Source organism: Protopterus annectens, chromosome 7.part0 (assembly GCF_019279795.1).
Source record: "Protopterus annectens isolate FY-2018-M chromosome 7.part0, PAN1.0, whole genome shotgun sequence".
NCBI lineage: Eukaryota > Metazoa > Chordata > Ceratodontiformes > Protopteridae > Protopterus > Protopterus annectens.
The window spans coordinates 1,147,432,649-1,147,450,634 of record NC_056739.1 but is presented as its reverse complement, the minus strand read 5'-3'; the positions used below and the strand labels follow the sequence as shown (position 1 = coordinate 1,147,450,634).

The 17,986-nt window shown below is 40.1% G+C and overlaps 1 protein-coding gene across 2 annotated transcripts in view; it reads right to left on the bottom strand.

Moving 5' to 3' along the window:
• The window catches only part of LOC122806915 (inositol hexakisphosphate and diphosphoinositol-pentakisphosphate kinase 2-like), a 1,544,141-nt gene that overhangs the window by 632,114 nt on the left and 894,041 nt on the right, over positions 1 to 17,986 (bottom strand). For both annotated transcript variants that reach the window (XM_044077730.1, XM_044077729.1), the window contains one exon: positions 346 to 528. In XM_044077730.1, coding sequence (XP_043933665.1) covers positions 346 to 528 — 183 coding nt within the window. The remainder of the gene's footprint in view (positions 1 to 345; positions 529 to 17,986) is intronic.

Genomic DNA, 17,986 nt, shown 5'->3' with positions numbered 1-17,986 from the left:
CAATGCTGCTCAAAAACAGCTTTATCTCACAGCTCTGTAAAACTTGCAAGTTAGTTTTCTGCCATGAATTTATATGAAATGCCTTGATAATTAAGAATCTGGTACTTTTGCTTCTTCTTACACTTCCATAATTGATGATACTCTGCAAGTTATAGTCTATTAGCTGTTAACAAAACTATAGGCATGCAACAGTTTAATCCCTAGTCTTTGTGCATTGTACATGCTGCTGGCTGGGGTCAGACATTTCTACTCATTTCCATTGCTCCTGTCTAAAATAAGATAGGTACCAGCGTGCCCTAATACTGAAAACAGCACCACTGACATAACATATGGAGTTCACATTACCTTATCAAAGTCCTCCTCAGAGAAGTTTGCATCTTTCTGCATGATTTCATGCAGACGAGCTTTAACCCTTTGCTGGCAACTGCTAAGAGAGTCGCTGTCACTGTCCAGCAGTCCATTCATGTTTGCGCTTTTCACCATCTGTACCAAAATCGGTGTGAGCTCTCCTTCCAAGGCTAACAGTCCCTAAAATAACATAAACATGAAATGTAATTTTTAAGAGCAGGCACTTGAAATTGCTATGGATAATGTTGAACTCACTGGCTTCTTACATGAATCACAAAATAAAAGAGAATTTGCTCAACCCCAAGTGACAAACCATGCAGTTATGCAAATATTTAACAGTATGCATCTGACTCAGCTCCTGCAGCTCGATGTACAAAAGGTTACGGGACCCCTGGCAGCATATTTCTTGCACTAAGGAACCAGGGTCTGCTCTATGATTGCCCCTGAGAAGGAGAGTTCACTGTGAAACAATGAAGCCTCCTAAGAGCAGAAAGTCCAGTTTGTAATAACCCTTTTATCATTTGTAATTATATCCAGACTTTTCACCTGTTATTATACTAAAGTAAACCTTTGGTGACACACAGTAACTTTGTTTTTAGTCATCCTGCCCATCATCACTGTCCATATGCACTGCAGGGCTAACAACGTAACCATTTGTGTCTTCTACAGTTTTTTTTTCCCCATCAGGTGGTAAAATACAAAAATCTGAATAAAATATGGAGTACTTCTTTTAGTAGAACTAAACAAAGTAAACCAAAAGTTTAGAAGGTATAACTCTTGACTATGGTAGGTGCACACGTGGAAATGGAATTTATTGTAATTTTCCTGCCTTTACCAAATGAGGACAGATGATAAGAAAAAGACACCCACTGCAGAAGGCTTTCTGAAAGATCATTTAATAGTGATTATTCACATATCTGTAATACCGTACATTAAGGGAATATCAACAGTGGCATTTTTTCTATTGGGAGGAACAAATAAAAAGGGGTGATACGCAACACGCAGACTGAAAGAAGGGGTTAAGGACAGATCGATTTGAGTAAGGCCTTCCTAAACAGCTCTGTAAAGCTTCATTTTATACGGACTGTGAGCAATGAATTCCAATGGGCAGTTGTGCAATATCTGCTGCAGGTACATACCTGAAACAAACACTGTGAGCAGGAACTCCTCTCATTGAATGACTTCTGGCTACTTTACACAAAGGTGTTTCAACCTGCTAATAGCAGAATACACACAAGCAACTTCAATATTATTTGTCGGGCTATAGAAGAGTTTTTTCTATCTGTCTTTCTGAACTCAAGGACCATTTTCAGACAGAAATGTAACATGAGTTGTACATCTAAGATGAAACGAAAGTGCTTCCTACTACTGAGTACTCCAGTGAAGGAAACTGAAAAGTTAAAAGAGCTAAACCAGAACCACACAGACAGAACATTTACATGAAAGTTTTTTTTTTCTTCTGAGACAGACATGGTTCTTGTGAAAGACCAACTAAGGGTCCTTTCATATAAGCATCTGGATCCTGAATAATCAGCATAAACAGGCAATCAAAATCCCCAAATTTATTTTTCAAAGGCATTGATATAATAGCATGCCAAGGCCAAGTTCAAACAGCAGATAAAACAATACACCAGTCATAAAACTTAAATCCTGTGAGAGAAGGCATTTTTGTACAAGAGTACTGAGATGAAAGACTTCTTTTAGGAACTGCTTAATTAAATGTCATACAATCCAATAAGGCATTGGAAACTTTCAACTCGGCATCATGCAAAAGAAAAAAAAAACAATATATCAAATAATAAGAGATAAATGGGAAGTCACACCAAGGACTACAGATGGACAACTGTGTTTCCATTTGACCTTATATGCAAACCTGGGGGAAGACTTTCTATCAGTGCTGAACATTTCTGAAAACACCACTGCTGGAATCAGACTGTTTGATGACTGCCTTTGTCCTATGGCTGTATTACAAAATACAGAACCTTGGTTGCATAAGAGAATTTAGAACCAGGTCTTCCAAATACCACATGGGGAAAAAGACAGAAGAGTGATCTGTCTGAAAGAAAAGTCACCGGCAAATAACGAAGGAAGAGAAAGGAGAGAATGCGGAAATGCAAAATCGTACCCAGCTTAGTCATTAAGGTTTCAGAGCGTATGCACCCTTTACTGTGCCAAAATGAACAGAACTTTTGACGACTGCTATTTTATCTTACTGCAAGTAATTAATTCTTAGCCTCTCCAAAATGGACAAACTGAACTACAAGATACTCAAAGCCAGCTTGATATCCAGCAAATGGTTGCTGCAGTGAATCAGACTACCCAACCAGACAATCAGCTTCCACAACATCTGTACTGCCATCATAAAAGATACGGCATTTTCTTGCACACCCAAATCTGGAATCTCCTTTGCTTTTTCATGTACCAAACACTTACTCAGCTAATCATCTTTGGAGCATAGTGAGATAAAACCCTAAATGCAGCCTAGAAGACTTAGTTAGGGACCTGGGCACAACAGAAGTTGGCTGAGGAGGGTGACAGTAAGTGACTGACACTGCCATGCCTGTCCTAGGGAGGAAGGTGGACAGACTCACTGTACTGAAGACCAGTAGAGCAGGGGTTATAGTTGGAATCAATAGTAGCACTATGGTTGGGACAGGGATTTGTACCAAACAATGCTTTCTACAGCTGCCCAGGCATGTGTGGAAAAGAGTATACTTGCAACTGGCATTGCAGCCATTCCTTTCAGCTGCCTGGGGATATGGGGATTAGAGCTTCATTACAAATACTCTGTAGAGCTAGCTGTCCAGATGATGCCCCCTCCTCTAAGAGGCTCTTCTAATCTTAGGTATACAAGAAAGAAAAGAATGAGTGAGAACAAATGAGCTGGAAGGAGTAAGGACCGATGGTCAGCGAAAATGAGAAAAAAGAGACTTTACAAAAACAAAAATGCTACTTAACTCTCTGACTTTAACAGCTGAGACTCCAGCTTCGCAAGATGCCACAGAGTTTGAACAACTGAGAGAAAGAATAGTTGTGTAAAATCTTACCATAACCATAGATGTCCTTCTCTTCCATGTTGTAGTATTCTATCCCACCCTCCTACCCCCTATAAAAATGGTAGGATTTTACCCAACTACTCTATGTCCTTCTATTCTCATGTTGCAGTATTCATAACCTTTAGGTGAGTACCATAGCTAAGGGAAAAAGAAGAGGATGGCTTGGAACTGTTTTCCAAAAATTCATACGTGACTGCCTTAGCAAACCCTGCTCTAGCTCTGGAGATGTGATCCAATTTGTAGTGTTTTGTTAAGGTATGGACAGATGCCCAGGTAGCTGTTTCTAGAATAGAGGCAGTGTCCAGCCCCTTGAAAAAGCTCCAGAGGAGGCCAAGGCCCTAGTGGAATGGGCTTTTATGTTTGAGTCTATATTTTTTCCATGGTAGGTATAGCAAAAGGAGATTGATTGATTGATTGATTGACTGATTAATTGTTTGCTTTTTGTTTACCGGGAAAGTCCACTGGGCCTACTCGAATTTGTGCAGCTATCCTGGCACTGGGGGTCCGATTGGGGCACTTAGATGGCTTTGAAAATCTATGTAGAAACAGTCTGCCTTGTGGCAGCTTTTCGCAGAGCCCTGGGGTGAAAGGAGACAAATAAAAAGGGGTGATGTTTCAGAACATGTTGGAAGGCCCTCAGAGCAAAGTTGTGAGCCCTCATCTCTCTGATGTTGATGTGCTCCCTCATGGAGGAACCTGTCTGTGTGCCTTGCACCTTCAAGGTTCCCATAGCAGCTCCCCAACCCAGGTCTGAAGCATCTGTGTACATTTCCTGGACTGGAGCTAAATGATCTAAATGTCATATAAACACCATTGAAAGTTATGCGCCAAATACCACCTTTGTAAACAATTATAAAGAACTTCCTAATATTACAATGGATTTGGAAAGATCGCTGTACAATATGAAGCATCTATGTACCAACATCAGAAATCTGCAAATTCCATGCAACTAATGTAACGGATCCCTGTATTCAGTGTCTTACAGACTCCTTAGGGATGATCTGTGCCTTGCGTTACAGGCTACTGGGGATCTGGCATTCCAAAACTTCTTATTTCATCACAAATAAAACAGTCCTGTGAACACTAGAATCAGACACCTGAACCTGCTTTACCAAATAAACAAATCATGGTGGAGAGAGATTGTCACACAATGACTAACCTTTCTACTGAGCAAACTTCCTCTCCAGATCAAGCAATATCTTCCATTAACTCATTGTCACACCTCTAGCAACCTTACATTTTGCATTACAGAGCATTTTTTGAAAAATAAACTTAAAAAAAACATAAAATAAATAAATAGTTTGTGAACAATAAAAGCTATTAAACTGTACAAATAGCAATGTTATCAGGAGGAAGTATTTTTATAATGATAATAGTTAATGTATTCACAGTCTTTTCCTTAAATACTGTAATATATTATAATGCACACAAACCCCAAATTATTTTCTCTATTTCTATTTCATATCTTGAAAACTAGACATATACAGTTAGAACATTTTTGTTAATCATACATAAACTTTCACATGACAACAAGCAATTCTTCCATTAGTGCATGTTTATTAATATATTTACAGAAATATGAAAATACATGTTTAATATTAGCTATACAAAAGATTCTGGATATCTATCAACTTGTGCAACTTACAGTGCAGGTAGCAAGAACAAGTTTTCTTTAACAACATGTAAGACTTCACCTAATATCATTCAACAGTTTACAAGTCACTGTTTTTTGAATTATTAAATACATATGGAAACTTTGCTTATTTTCATAATTACTAACTTAATAACAAACATACCTCTCAAATATCCCGAATGCCTGAGTGCCCCCGTTTTTCTATTAAAATACAGCACCATCCTCACCTGCCTGAATGATATAGTTAAACTCCTGTAATTTTCAAATTCTGTGGTAAAGATCCCTCTGAATTTGACTACTGACAATTCAGACAATCTTTACTACAACGAATTAGCATACTATTGGCTGGCTTCCTGTTCTGTGAGTCTGCAATTCGCTACTGTCTTGAAAGTTCCTGTGCTTTGTCTGGATTGGTTAATATGGCAGCAGACCTGAGAAACTTGTCTTATATTAGGTACACTAAGACTGCATATTCCAAAGACATGCATCTGAAGTATTTCTCCCTGGGCGTCCGCTGAAAATGGGCTCTGTCAGCCCAGTCAGACTTTCCCAGTAAACACACTTTAAATAAATAAATAAATGAATGAATAAATAAAGTATTAACCAGTAGAGGACGAACAACAGTCTGTTCATCGCCTGATTGCATGGACAGAAGGTGTGTTTCTGCTGTTTGAAGACAGAGAACCGAGTGCCTGTTCAAGCCTTTAGAGCCAGAACAAGACAGAAGAATTGAGTCAGTTGATGCACACTATATGGATGGTGAGTTATACGAAAGACAGCCTGTCTGCCCGCCGTAGTGGACGAAGGATCGATCATAGAGCAAGAGAAATGGGATTTGTTACTGAGTCACTGGCTTGCCTTTCCTCTTTGTTCTTGTACCAGAAAAACAGGATATTTTTTTACAGGAGGTCTGAGGTTGTTTGAGCCATATTCAAGGAATACTTTTCTTTTTTTACTTTTACCTGGTGCTGCAAACTATTTTTTATTGAAAATCAAGGAATACACTGTGAGCAACCCCATTGATTCCCATATAAGCTATTCTTTTTTTTCCATATTGCAGGCATCATTCAAATACAAAAGATGACTTGACTTTTTAAGGCAGTAACTCTTTGCAAATCTTACTCAGAAAGATGGGGATATATATGCTAGCAGCAGTATATGAGTGATTTTTTTTTAATCCTGTATACTGGTTGCAATATATATATATAAGGACTTGCATCCGTTTGTAAGCTGATACTGCTTTTTATCTACAGTTTTGTCTCTAGGAAATTGTTCTTTTAGAGGCAATTATTATTTGATTTAAATGTCCTTCCAGTATTATTCAAGTTATTCCTTCCAGCTGTCTCCTCATCCTTGAGTACTATCTGATGTGTGTATGTGAGAGAATTACTGTATGTAGGAGTATGACAGAATTATTTTGTGTGTGTGTGTGTGTGTGTGTGTGTGTGTGTGTGTGTGTTTAATAAATAAATGCTCTAAAATTATGCCCTGTCTTTGTACAATTATATACACATGGTCATGTGCATATCTGAATATGGATATCATATGCTAATCAGGATTCCCTGATTGTCCCTGATTCACTTATCTGGAGGTTGAGAGGTATGCTAAAAAACAACAACCATATTTCCAGTATAGTGTGATGTAATTCAGCATTGACAGTTTAGTGTCGTGTTTCACACCATACACCTCAATAAAATGGAGGCCTCACAGTTATGAAAATATGAGCACAAATATGAAAATATGAATAAATAGTGGCAAACAATGATTCATTTCTCTACTGCAGGACATCTAGACTGACAATCTTAAAGTCATTTTGTTAATAACTCATTGACCTTTCTAATACTGCTCAATCACTTACTTAAAGAATTCTGACCCCAAAAAGTTTTGGAAGCCATAACGAGGTATGGGTGTGAACTCGAATTGTACAAAAAAGGTGTTATAGGCTTGAGTTAGTTAAGAAGGAATTAGACAACTGAATGGGTATTGATAACTTCACCCAGGAACGACGGACTGGCCTATGACTCCTTGAAAAAGGAGGCAATGTGCAATTGTGGGCACTGACAAGGCATAAATGGACTTACAGCTCAGTTGCCTTGTACATTCTATGATTCCATGATCTGTAACAAAAGGGACAGCAGTGATACCTTAAATAAGAGTAAACAAGTATTTAAAATGAAAACGCAAAACAGTGTGTGTTCATACCATCAGATCTTTCATAATAAATGGCCTTTGGCTTGGTGGGATTTTTTTTTTGACCACCTTAACAAAAAAAGTCACCCAAAATAAACCAGCCTGGAGCACAATACAGGTCTGACACAAAAAGCAAATAAGAATGAGAAGAAAACAGAATTCTCACTGTTTTATGGGTATAAATTTAGGTCAACTCCCCAGGCTGTTCAAGTTTTCCAGCTGAAAAACATATGGCGAGTGGATGACATGCTACATATTCTTACTTATTTTATTTATTTATTTACATTTGATTACCGGGTAGTGCCCAGCTGGGCTAGTAGCCTGTTTTCAGTGGAGAGCCGGGGAGAAAAGCTCCCAAGCAAAAGTTACAAAACACAGTGAACAATTAAGTAAAAGTTACAAATGTTGATAAAATAAACATGGCAACAGAAAAGTGTACATATGAGAGTAATTAGAGTTCAAATTACCAGAAAGAAATAAGATTTTTTTTTAAATGTAGGATTGACAAAAGTTGTCATTCATAGGATAATCAGTCCTAGTATAAGAGCAAGGAAAAAATAACATAAATAACAAAAACAGCAGGGTGGAGATAACTTAGCCAGAGGAAGTGCATGAACATAACCAATGTTTTGAGTAATATTCTAGTAGGTGCTGTTTGAAGTACTGAGTATCAGGACGGGATAGAATATGCTGGGAAAGTGAATTTCAAGCTTTGGATACAGAGTGGTTATATAGTGAAACACCATGAAAGTTATGAGATTTGCTAACTTTGAGCAGTAATTTATCAGCTGACCTAAGTGAGGTCAGATTAGTATAGGGTTGAACAAGGTCAGATAGGGCAGGACAGTGGTCTGGTTTATAGATAAAGTACAGTTGTGTACACTTACCATAAATGTAGATGTTCAAGTGTATTCACTGTTGCAGTCATTTCATTTGGGTAATCCTGCTGGCAGGTTGCCCTCAGTCAGCCTGAATTCCAAAGTCTTGGGTCCTGCGTCAGCTGCTGTCGACCCTTCCCTGACGTCAGGTCGTTAGGGGTATAAAAGAAGCAGCCAACACCATTTTCTTCAGTTTTTTGCCCAGATGTCAGGTGCCCCCTGAAAGGATAGCCAAAATTTATATATATATATATATATATATATATATATATATATATATATATATATATATATATAAAACAATATATGCACCAATATAAACTTTACTTTCATCTACAAGTAAATACACCACATATATTGTATAAATCAGAGAAGGAAAGATAAGTTCCAGCAGAAACAAGGGGGATGGCGGGTGGGTAACCTGGACTGCAACAGTGAATACACTCGAACATCTACATTTATGGTAAGTGTACACAACTGTACTATGTTCTTCGTGTTCCACTGTTGCAGTCATTACATTTGGGTAGAGTCTCAAAGCTATGGTTGGGAGGCTGGAGCTAAACAGCATTAGGAGCAGCTATGAGGCCCTGCAGAACTGCAGTGGCAAAGCCTGCCCTGGATTTAGAGTAAAGTGGCAGATGATAGTGCTTTGTAAAGGTGTGCACTGAACTCCAAGTAGCAGCCTCTAAAATGTCTTTGGTTGGTACTCCCCTGAGAAAGGCTGCTGAAGTGGATGCAGCTCTGGTTTAATGTGGCCTAATGCCCTTAGGCACTGGCTTGCCATGGTGAAAATAGCAGAAATGAATGCAGTGGCCTATCCACTTTGAAATAGTCTGCTTTGAGATAGCCTTTCCTTGTGATCCTGCAGCATATGCCACTAGTAATTGCTCTGTCTTCCTGAAAACTTTGGTTCTGTCCAAGTAGAATCTAAGCTGTTTGTGTACGTCCAAAGAATGCAGAATTCTCTCCCCCTTGTTCTGTGGATTTGGATAAAAAGTTGGCAGATGAATAGTTTGGTTAAGAGCCACACTGGACACCACCTTAGGCACAAATGTTGGGTTTGTCCTCAGAGAAACCCTGTCTGGATAAAACATGATAAAAGGTTCCACAGCCATGAGTGCCTGTAGCTCTGAAACTCGTCTTGCAGAAGTTATTGCTAGGAGCAGAGCTGTTTCCCATGATAAAAACTTCAGCAGTAGTAGCTGGCACAAAAGGAGGAAGGGTGAGTTTTTCCATGACATAGTTGAGGTCCCATGCAGGTATTGGTGATCTAATTGGAGGCCTTAAATGTTTGGCCCCTCTGACGTACTGCTTTAATAAAGGATGCGAAAAGATTGGTGGCTCTGTATTGTAATGAGCCGAAATGGCAGAGGCATGAATTTTAATGGATGAAAAAGATAGGCCTTTGTCCAGCATCTCAGTTAAGTATTGCAAAATCTGAGGAATATTTGGTACAGCTGTATCAGTTCCTTGTGCTTGGTTCCAAGCACAGAATCTCTTCCATTTTCCAGAATAAGATTTTCTAGTACTAGGCCTTCTGGCTTTCAAAATGACATCCATCACAACTTTACTGAGAGGTGTGCTTTGTATGACTACATTATCCACAATGCTGCCAGGTTTAAAGTGTGCAGGATCTGATTGTTTTTCTGGGATAGTAGATGGTGTATTTGAGGTAAGGTCCAAGCTGGGCATTGAGACAAGTTCCTTAGGATTGGATACCAGTACTGGCAGGGCCAGTCTGGGGCAATCAGTATCATCTTGGGCTTCTCTGTCTGACCTTTAGGAGTACCTTGGGGAGGAGAGGCAGTGGAGGAAAGGCATATACTGATATGTTTTTCCAGCTGAAAGATAGGGTGTCCACTTTCCATGCTTGTCTGTGATAAGTCCTTGTGCAGAATCTTTTTAGGTGGTAGTTGTGAGGGGAGGCAAAAAGATCTATGTCCAGGCATCCCCATTTCCTTGTTATCATGCCGAAGACTTGTGGATCCAGTTGCCACCCGTGGGGATCCATGAGGTTTCTGCTTAGTTCGTTTGCCAGAGTACTTTCCTTTCCTGGTAGGAATTGTGCCTGCAGATGTACTTGGTAAGTCAATGCTGTGTCCCACAAAGTCATGGCTAGTCTGCAAAGGGGATAAGAATGTGTGCCCCCCTGCTTGTTTATATACCACATGACCGTGGTGTTGTATGTCTTTATCAGTAGTTGTCCTGGATGAAGTAGGTCCTTGAAGGGTGTCAGGGCATTTTGAACAGCTAGCATCTCTTTTTGATTGATATGCAGATGCATTTGGTTTGAGAACCATGTGACCTGAATGCATCTTCCAGCCATGTGGGCCCCCGAGGCATAATCTGATGCATCTGTTGTTAGTGTCTGCCTGACTGGGGGTAATGTGAATGGCTGTCCCTTGTCCTGATGACAAGCCTTCGCCCACCATCGAAACTCCTGTTGCAGGCAGGGAATGAGAGTAATCATTGTTTCCAGGCTGTGGCAGTGTTGAGTCCAAACACTTTTTAGGTACCATTGAAGTTTCCTCATATGCAGTCTTGCATATGGAATTAATAGGATGCAGGATGCCATGAAGCCCAAAGCCTGCAGAATTTTTCTTGCAGATAACTGGGCCTTTGTTGTCAACATTTTGAAATAGGCAGTCATTTGCCTTTGTTTGTCTGGCATAAGATAAGCCATCTGGGCAGTTGTATTTAAGCTTGCACCCAGGAATATTATCTCTTGAGAGGGTACTAGTTTTGATTTCTTTTCGTTGACTGTGTACCCTAGGCATGTTAGAAGTCTTTTCACAAACGCCAGATGCTGTAGAAGAATGTCCTTGTTCTCTGCTTGAATTAGACAGTCGTCCAAGTAAGGATATATTTGTATTCCTCTTTGTCTGCAGAATGCAATTACTGGTGCCAGACACTTTGTAAAGACCCTGGGTGCAGTAGATAAGCCAAAGAGCAGTGCAGAGAATTGGTAATGCATTGAGCCAGCCTTGAATCTGAGGTATCTTCTGCATGATTGTCTGATTGGGACATGCAGGTATGCCTCTTTTAGGTCTAAAGTCACAAGCCAAGCGTTCTTGCCCAGCATGGGCAGAAGCTGCTGCAAAGTCAACATTTTGAATTTTGGTATATCCAGGAATGTGTTCACAATAGATAGGTCCGGTATTGGTCTCCAGGCCTTGTCCTTTCTGGGTACCAAGAACAGTCTTGAGTAAAATCCTTGTCCCTGCTCTTGCTCTGATACTTGTTGAATAGCCCCCATGTCCATGAGGGATGAGACTTATTTTTGTGCTTCTGCCCATTGATTTTTTAGCAGATCTGGCCAGCCGTTTGCCTTTTCCAGGGAATGGAATTGGAACTTGTAGCCTTGTGACACGATGTTTAGGACCCACTTGTCCTGGATTATAATGTGCCAATTTTGAGAAAAAAGTGCTAATTTCCCCCCTAAGGGTGCTGCCAGGAGATAAATGTTTGGTGCAGGCAGGGGGAAGTCATTGGGACTGTTTCCTGTATGGTTGTGATTTGTCTTCTCCAACTTTGGAGGTAGAAGCACTCCATTGCTTTGACCTGTATGAACCTTGTGCCTGGGATCTGCCTCTAGGTCATCTGGATCTGCCCGTTTGAGGTCTGTCTGACACAGGAAAGGACCAATTCTTTGTAGGCCAGTGTCTACTAAACCTAGGTGGCTGTACTTGTAAGAAATCTTTGACAGTTTGCATAGATTTAGCTTTGTCCTCCATTTTCTTTAACACCGCTTCTGCCTTAACACCAAACAAAGTATCATGCTGTAAAGGTGCATCTAATAATTTAACTTTGACACGATCAGGCAGATTTTGTTCCTTTAACCAAGCATGCCTCCTAATTATAGAACCCATAACTGTGGCCCTGCAGGAGGCCTCTAAACCACATTGCAAAGTATGCTTTCCAACTTGTTCAGCTGCATGCAATAAATTCTGCATTTCCTTGTTTTCTGCACATTCAGAGTTTAACAACATTTTCTGTTTAAGCAATGCCATGACATGTTGCTGATATTTGAGCATATGAAACTGACAGTTTAAGGCCCTTATAGCCAAGGTAGCAGATGTGTAAACCTTCTTTCCCCATCTATCCAGTGCCCTAGAATCTCTGTCAGAGGGGGTAGGGTTTTTGCAGTGGAAGCCTTAACTCCTTTGGGACCCTGTGAAATAGTTTCTGGGTCTGCAGAAGGGTTTTTAAAAAGGAATTTATGAGAGTCAGGAACCCTGTAATATATGTCAGGCTTAACAGGAGCTGGCGGTAAGGAGTCAGGGGTAAGACTAGACTCTGAAAACACATCATCTACAATGTCTAACACAGGTGGAATGGCTAGAGGCCTGTGTTGAGGTAGTAAAAGGAAATCCCTGAGCCTCTTTTTAGATTCTGAAAAATCTTGGCTCTCCCAGTGGAAATGCTCCCTCATGGCATGCAAGGTTTCCCCAAAAGAAAAGTCCTCTGGAGGAAAAGCTGAAGATATAGATTCTTCAGCATCAGAATCTTCATAGGGGGGAAGAGAATATTCCTGATCAGAAGAGGAATCAGAAGAAAGAGAAACCTGATCTGAAGATTCATAGTCAGCCTCTTATCAGGAGGGGGATGGGAACCCCTGATCAAGGTAATCAAGTCTTTGGCCATTTTGAGCATCTGTTTTTTGGGCATAGAGGCCTGTCCACGTGGCTCTTGAGTTTGTTTCTTTGCTTTAGAAGGTGTTTTAGTCTTTGCCTTTGAAGCTGAAGTCAGTTTAATGTAAAGATGTTTAGATCTGAATACACCCTCAGAAGCCGGTGCCTGCTCAGCGGCTCTGGACCCATCTGAGGGAATAGTATCCGAGGCTCCAATACCTTGAGTTTCCAGCGGCATGGCTGACTCCACGTGGGAGTCGGTAGCAGGCTGCGACTCTAAAGTAGTGGGCATCAGGGGCTGCGAAAGTGCCTCACTGAGAACCGGCAACTGGCTTAGGAGAAGCTTCGTCGTGGGTTTTGGACCTCGGTTGTTTATCTCTCTCCTTTTCTTTGCATTTTTTGTGAACTCCGGTAGTCGGATGGCTATCAGACAACATTTCTGGATAATTAAACCGGCATCCAAAATAGTTTAAAGCAAAATCATACCGATGCTTAATAGTGCGTTGGTTAAATCTAGTACAAAACCGACAACCAGAAACGCTGTGATCAGGGCCTAGGCAAGGAATACAGTAAGAATGAAAGTCCTTATGAGGTATTTGCTTTCCACAAGAAATACAATTATTTACTTTTTCTGACATCGGTCTGGAGCAAGAAAAAAGTTTCCCCAATGGGGTACTTAGCTTTACTGAAGACATCGGATCTGAAATTCGAACACGAAAATCTCAGGAGTCGGACGACTGGCACTTGCGAACTGCTTCTGCTTCGGGCACTGCGCAGCAAGAAAGACTGAAGAAAATGGCGTCAGCTGCTTCTTTTATACCCCTGACGACTTGACGTTAGGGAAGGGGTAACAGCAGCTGATGCAGGACCCAAGACTTTGGAATTCAGGCCGACTGAGGGCAACCTGCCAGCAGGATTACCCAAATGTAATGACTGCAACAGTGAAACATGAAGAACATCAGAGTGAGCAGCTATTAACTGATTAAGAGTGAGTACGTTAGGGAGTTCAATCCAGCCAAGATGTTGTAGAGCAATACAATGATGTGATTTATGTGGGAGGTTTGCTGCAAATTTAGCAATTTTATTACAGTCAGATTTAAGAATGTTACTGAATATATGTGAACAGTAAAGTAGTGCAGATAGAAGATGAGTCCTGGCTGTAGTGAGTCTGGTGTGATTGGTCAGATATAGTTTAGCCCTATAAACAGCACCAAGCTTTATATAGACTTTTTTATTGTTAATGCCATGTGTCTATCAAACTTTAGGGTCTATATCATGTTGTCAAACTCTTAAAAGTTCGAACGTCATATGGTCGACACCATGCGATCAAACTTTTAAAAGTTTGAATGTTTCGACGGAGATCTCCATACAGTGCGGAATGGGGAGATTTTGCACTGTAGTGCGATCTCGGAGTTGGTATATTTAAAGTGAGGGAGGTGTGGGGGTGCAGGGGGCTTGCCCCCCCTGCTTAAACCATTCAGGTAGGATTTTTCTTTGGTTTATTTTTTTTTTATTACATTTTCGAACTTTTAAAAGTTCAATCATATGGTGTCGACCATATGAAATTCAAACTTTTAAAAGTTCAATTATGTAATATAAATGCAAACTTTAGGCCGTTGTCTATAGTAACACCAAGAAGTTTTGTTTGTTCTATGGATTCAATAATTGTTCCATTGGAGGAACAGATAGAAAGAGGACCTTGATATTTTTTTTTTACGGAGGAGTTGGAAAAGACCATAAGCTTGCTTTTGTTAGGATTTAAAATGAGTTGATGGTCTGATAAGTATTTCTCAATATTAAGCAGGGTGTTCTGAGTTTTTTCTTGGGAGTTCATTCAAGATGGGGGCAAAGCAGATAAGGGAAGAATCATTTGCATATTGAATGAGTGAGGCAGGATTAGCTAAAGAACAAAGATCATTGGCAAAAACAATAAAGATCAGTGGGCCAAGAATAGAACCTTGTGGGACACCAACAAAAATGGGGAGTAGGGGGGAGAGTCTATTATCCCAAAAGGCAGCTTATTCATGGTTAGCAAGATATCTATGAAACCTTTCAGTGCTAAAATTGAATGTGGCAAGTTTGCCGAGAAGTAATTGATGAAATACGGTGTCAAAAGCTTTTGACATATCTAGGAAGGTGGCAGAGACAAATTGTTATTCATTTTTGAGATTTATGGTATCTGTGAAACTTATTAGAGCAGTATTACTACTATGTTTGGGGCGAAAGCCATGCTGAGTATCAGATAAAAGGTTGTTCTTAAGGAGGTAATCTAATGTTTGTTTGTTACTTGCTAAATTAAATACAGAAGCTCTGTACAGACCTATAAACTTATACCAGTACTAGCAATGAACTCCGGTGAGGTGGGGCAACGTATAATGGGATGTTGCCATTGATATCCTTTTTTGTCATCCACATGAGTGGTCCCCATATACATGCATAAAATGTGTGTTTCCATTAAGACAGATAGAGGCAGACAGCACAGCCTTCTCCTCTCTTACAAACAAACAAAGCATTGGGGTCATACCTCTCAACTGTGCAGATTTTCACAGAATGTCTAGACTCCATATTTTTGGTCTCTTTCTCATAATATTTGTGGTTTTCTGGTAAATCCTTGAGGATTGAAGTCACTAAATAAAGGAATACATTTGAGTTTCAGACTTCATATCCTTCAGAAAACACATGGTAACATAATTATGTTATTCTATATGCTTTATAACTTTATAAGAAAAATATTTAAAATTTGACATTATTTTTGGATATTTATCCCCCCGTTATTTTAGGCTTTGTCCAGATTTCTTGCACTAAGTGGTTGAGAGGTTTGAATGGGGTATAAACTTCCCAGGCGTCCTTTATTTAATATAACTAGCTAAGTTTGAGGTCTATCACACACATACACACACACACACACACACACACACACACACACACACACACACACACACACACACACACACACAAAATTGTATCATGAATGGTTGACAAGCTAAATGAATGACACAAAAAACATCAACAAAAGCACATCAACCATTCATTTACAGCAACAACACTAAACAATGAAACTCATTACAATGAAAAAGTAAGTAAACAAATTTTCTTTACCAAATAAATTTCCACAGTTCCAGTAAATGTAATAAATCCAATATGCAGATCGAATGACAATAAAACACTCAATATTTATTAAAACAAAAAACAACCGGTAAGCGCTTTCATTCACAAAGAACTTCTTCAGACCTGGTTGTCACACACACAAAATTCAGATTTATAGTTTGCTCAGGTCACATGACCCAAAACATTATTGTAAGTTTTTGGTATCTAGTATTATGTAATTCTTACGATGGATTTTACATAGGAAAAACTATACGTAGCTTCCATCGCAGAATTTATGAGCACCTGAGGGCAGTTGAAAAACTGGATGTAACTAATGCCCTAGCAAGACATGTTGTTAACTGTCATAAAAGAGTTAAAGTGGGTTTTAGTTTTACTGTTATTGACCAAGTTTTTAATGCAGACAAGAGATGGGATTCAGAAGTGGATTTAAACTGGAAAGAATATGCTTGGCAAGTGAGGCTAAACACAGGTGCAGATCCAGGTATGAATGATGTGGAAAACTTTAAAGCAGTATTATGTAAGAAAGGGTTAAAAACACTGCTAATGTGCTATAAATGTGAATTTTGTATGTGTGACAACCAGGTTTGAAGAAGTACTTTGTGAATGTTTTTTTGTTTTAATAAATATTGAGTGTTTTATTGTCATTCGAATTGCGTATTGGATTTATTAAATTTTCTTTACCAACTATCCATAACCCTCTCATACATTCAGCCCAAATCTGTCTGAACAGTGATAGCTTACAAGCCTAGCCCATAGAAGTGCCCTGACATCATGCTACCCAACGTTAGTTCCCGGTGCCTCTATCAAGTAGAGTCATCGGAGTGATCCCCGGGGTGAACTTTCTATTTCTCATCTACTCATCAATTCTTCTCTTGAAGATGGCCAGTGAGGTACTCTGCTTGACATGTATGGGAAGTCTATTCCAGAGCATGGGCAGTCTCTGGGTTATAAACCTGTCCATCCAGCATGTTCTGTTGATTGTGGTAATGAGGTTGAAGTCCTGGAGCGTGTTGTGCGGAGGGATTGGGATTTCTTTAGGTGTAACACTTTTAACAGGGCTGGGTCACACATGGTTTTGTAAGTCAAGCAGAGACCGCCTCTTAATCGACAATATGAGACAGAGAAAAGCTGGAGTTTTTTGAGTCTGTCCATGTAGAGCATGTGTTTAATGTCTAAGATCCTCTTCATGAGGTACTTTTGTGGCCTTTCCAGCTGTTGCAGGTGTTTAGTGAGGTACATGCCAAGTGGGGCATTATACTCGATGACTGGTTTAATGAGGGAAGAGTACAGAGAGGTGATGATCTCTTTCTTCCTGGATGCAAAACCCTTAGTAATGAGATGTGCCATATAGAAGGACTTTCTGACCACAGTGGCAATGTGGTGGTCGAAGGAGAGGTTGCTGTCAACCTGTGTCCCCAGATCTCTATTAATGCCTTCAGTGTTCAGTGGGCTACCATCAATGTGGTAATTAGTGGGAACTGTGCTTTTCCCAAAGGGAATGATGATGCATTTTTTAGCATTAAGCTTAAGGCCATGGTTTCAACACCAGTCGTTGGTCTCAGTGAGGCCTCTCTGTAGGATGTCTACATCACTTGGGGAGTTAATAATGACTCCCAGCTTGCAAATATTCTGTGAACTTGGTCATCCAGAGTCCCTCCGTGTTGGCCTGGACTTCAGAGTAGATTCCAAACAGGAGAGGACCCAGGACCGATCCCTGTGGGACTCCACTCATGACTGGTCAACAGTCTGTCTTGGAGTCTGCTACTTTCACACTGTGGGTTCTATCTGTGAGCCAATTTGCAACCCTCCTAGTGATACAGGGGTTGATGCCTAGTTTGGTGAGTCTATTAATAATTCCTGAGTGGGGAATGGTATCAAAGGCCTTGGCCAGATAAAGGTAGGCTGTATGAACTGCCTTGCCCTCATCCACAGCTCTGGTGACTGACTCAAGAAGTCAACCAGGTTGAGCAAGCATGATCTACCCTTCAGAAAACCAAACTGTGTGGGATCCAGAGTTTGGAAATTCTCTATATCCTTAGGTCCATGAAGATGCACTCCATAGCCTTACATAACAGACTCATCAGTGTCACAACAGTGTTATGGGCAGGATATTTTTAAGGTAGGCCACAAGGCAGAACTAGC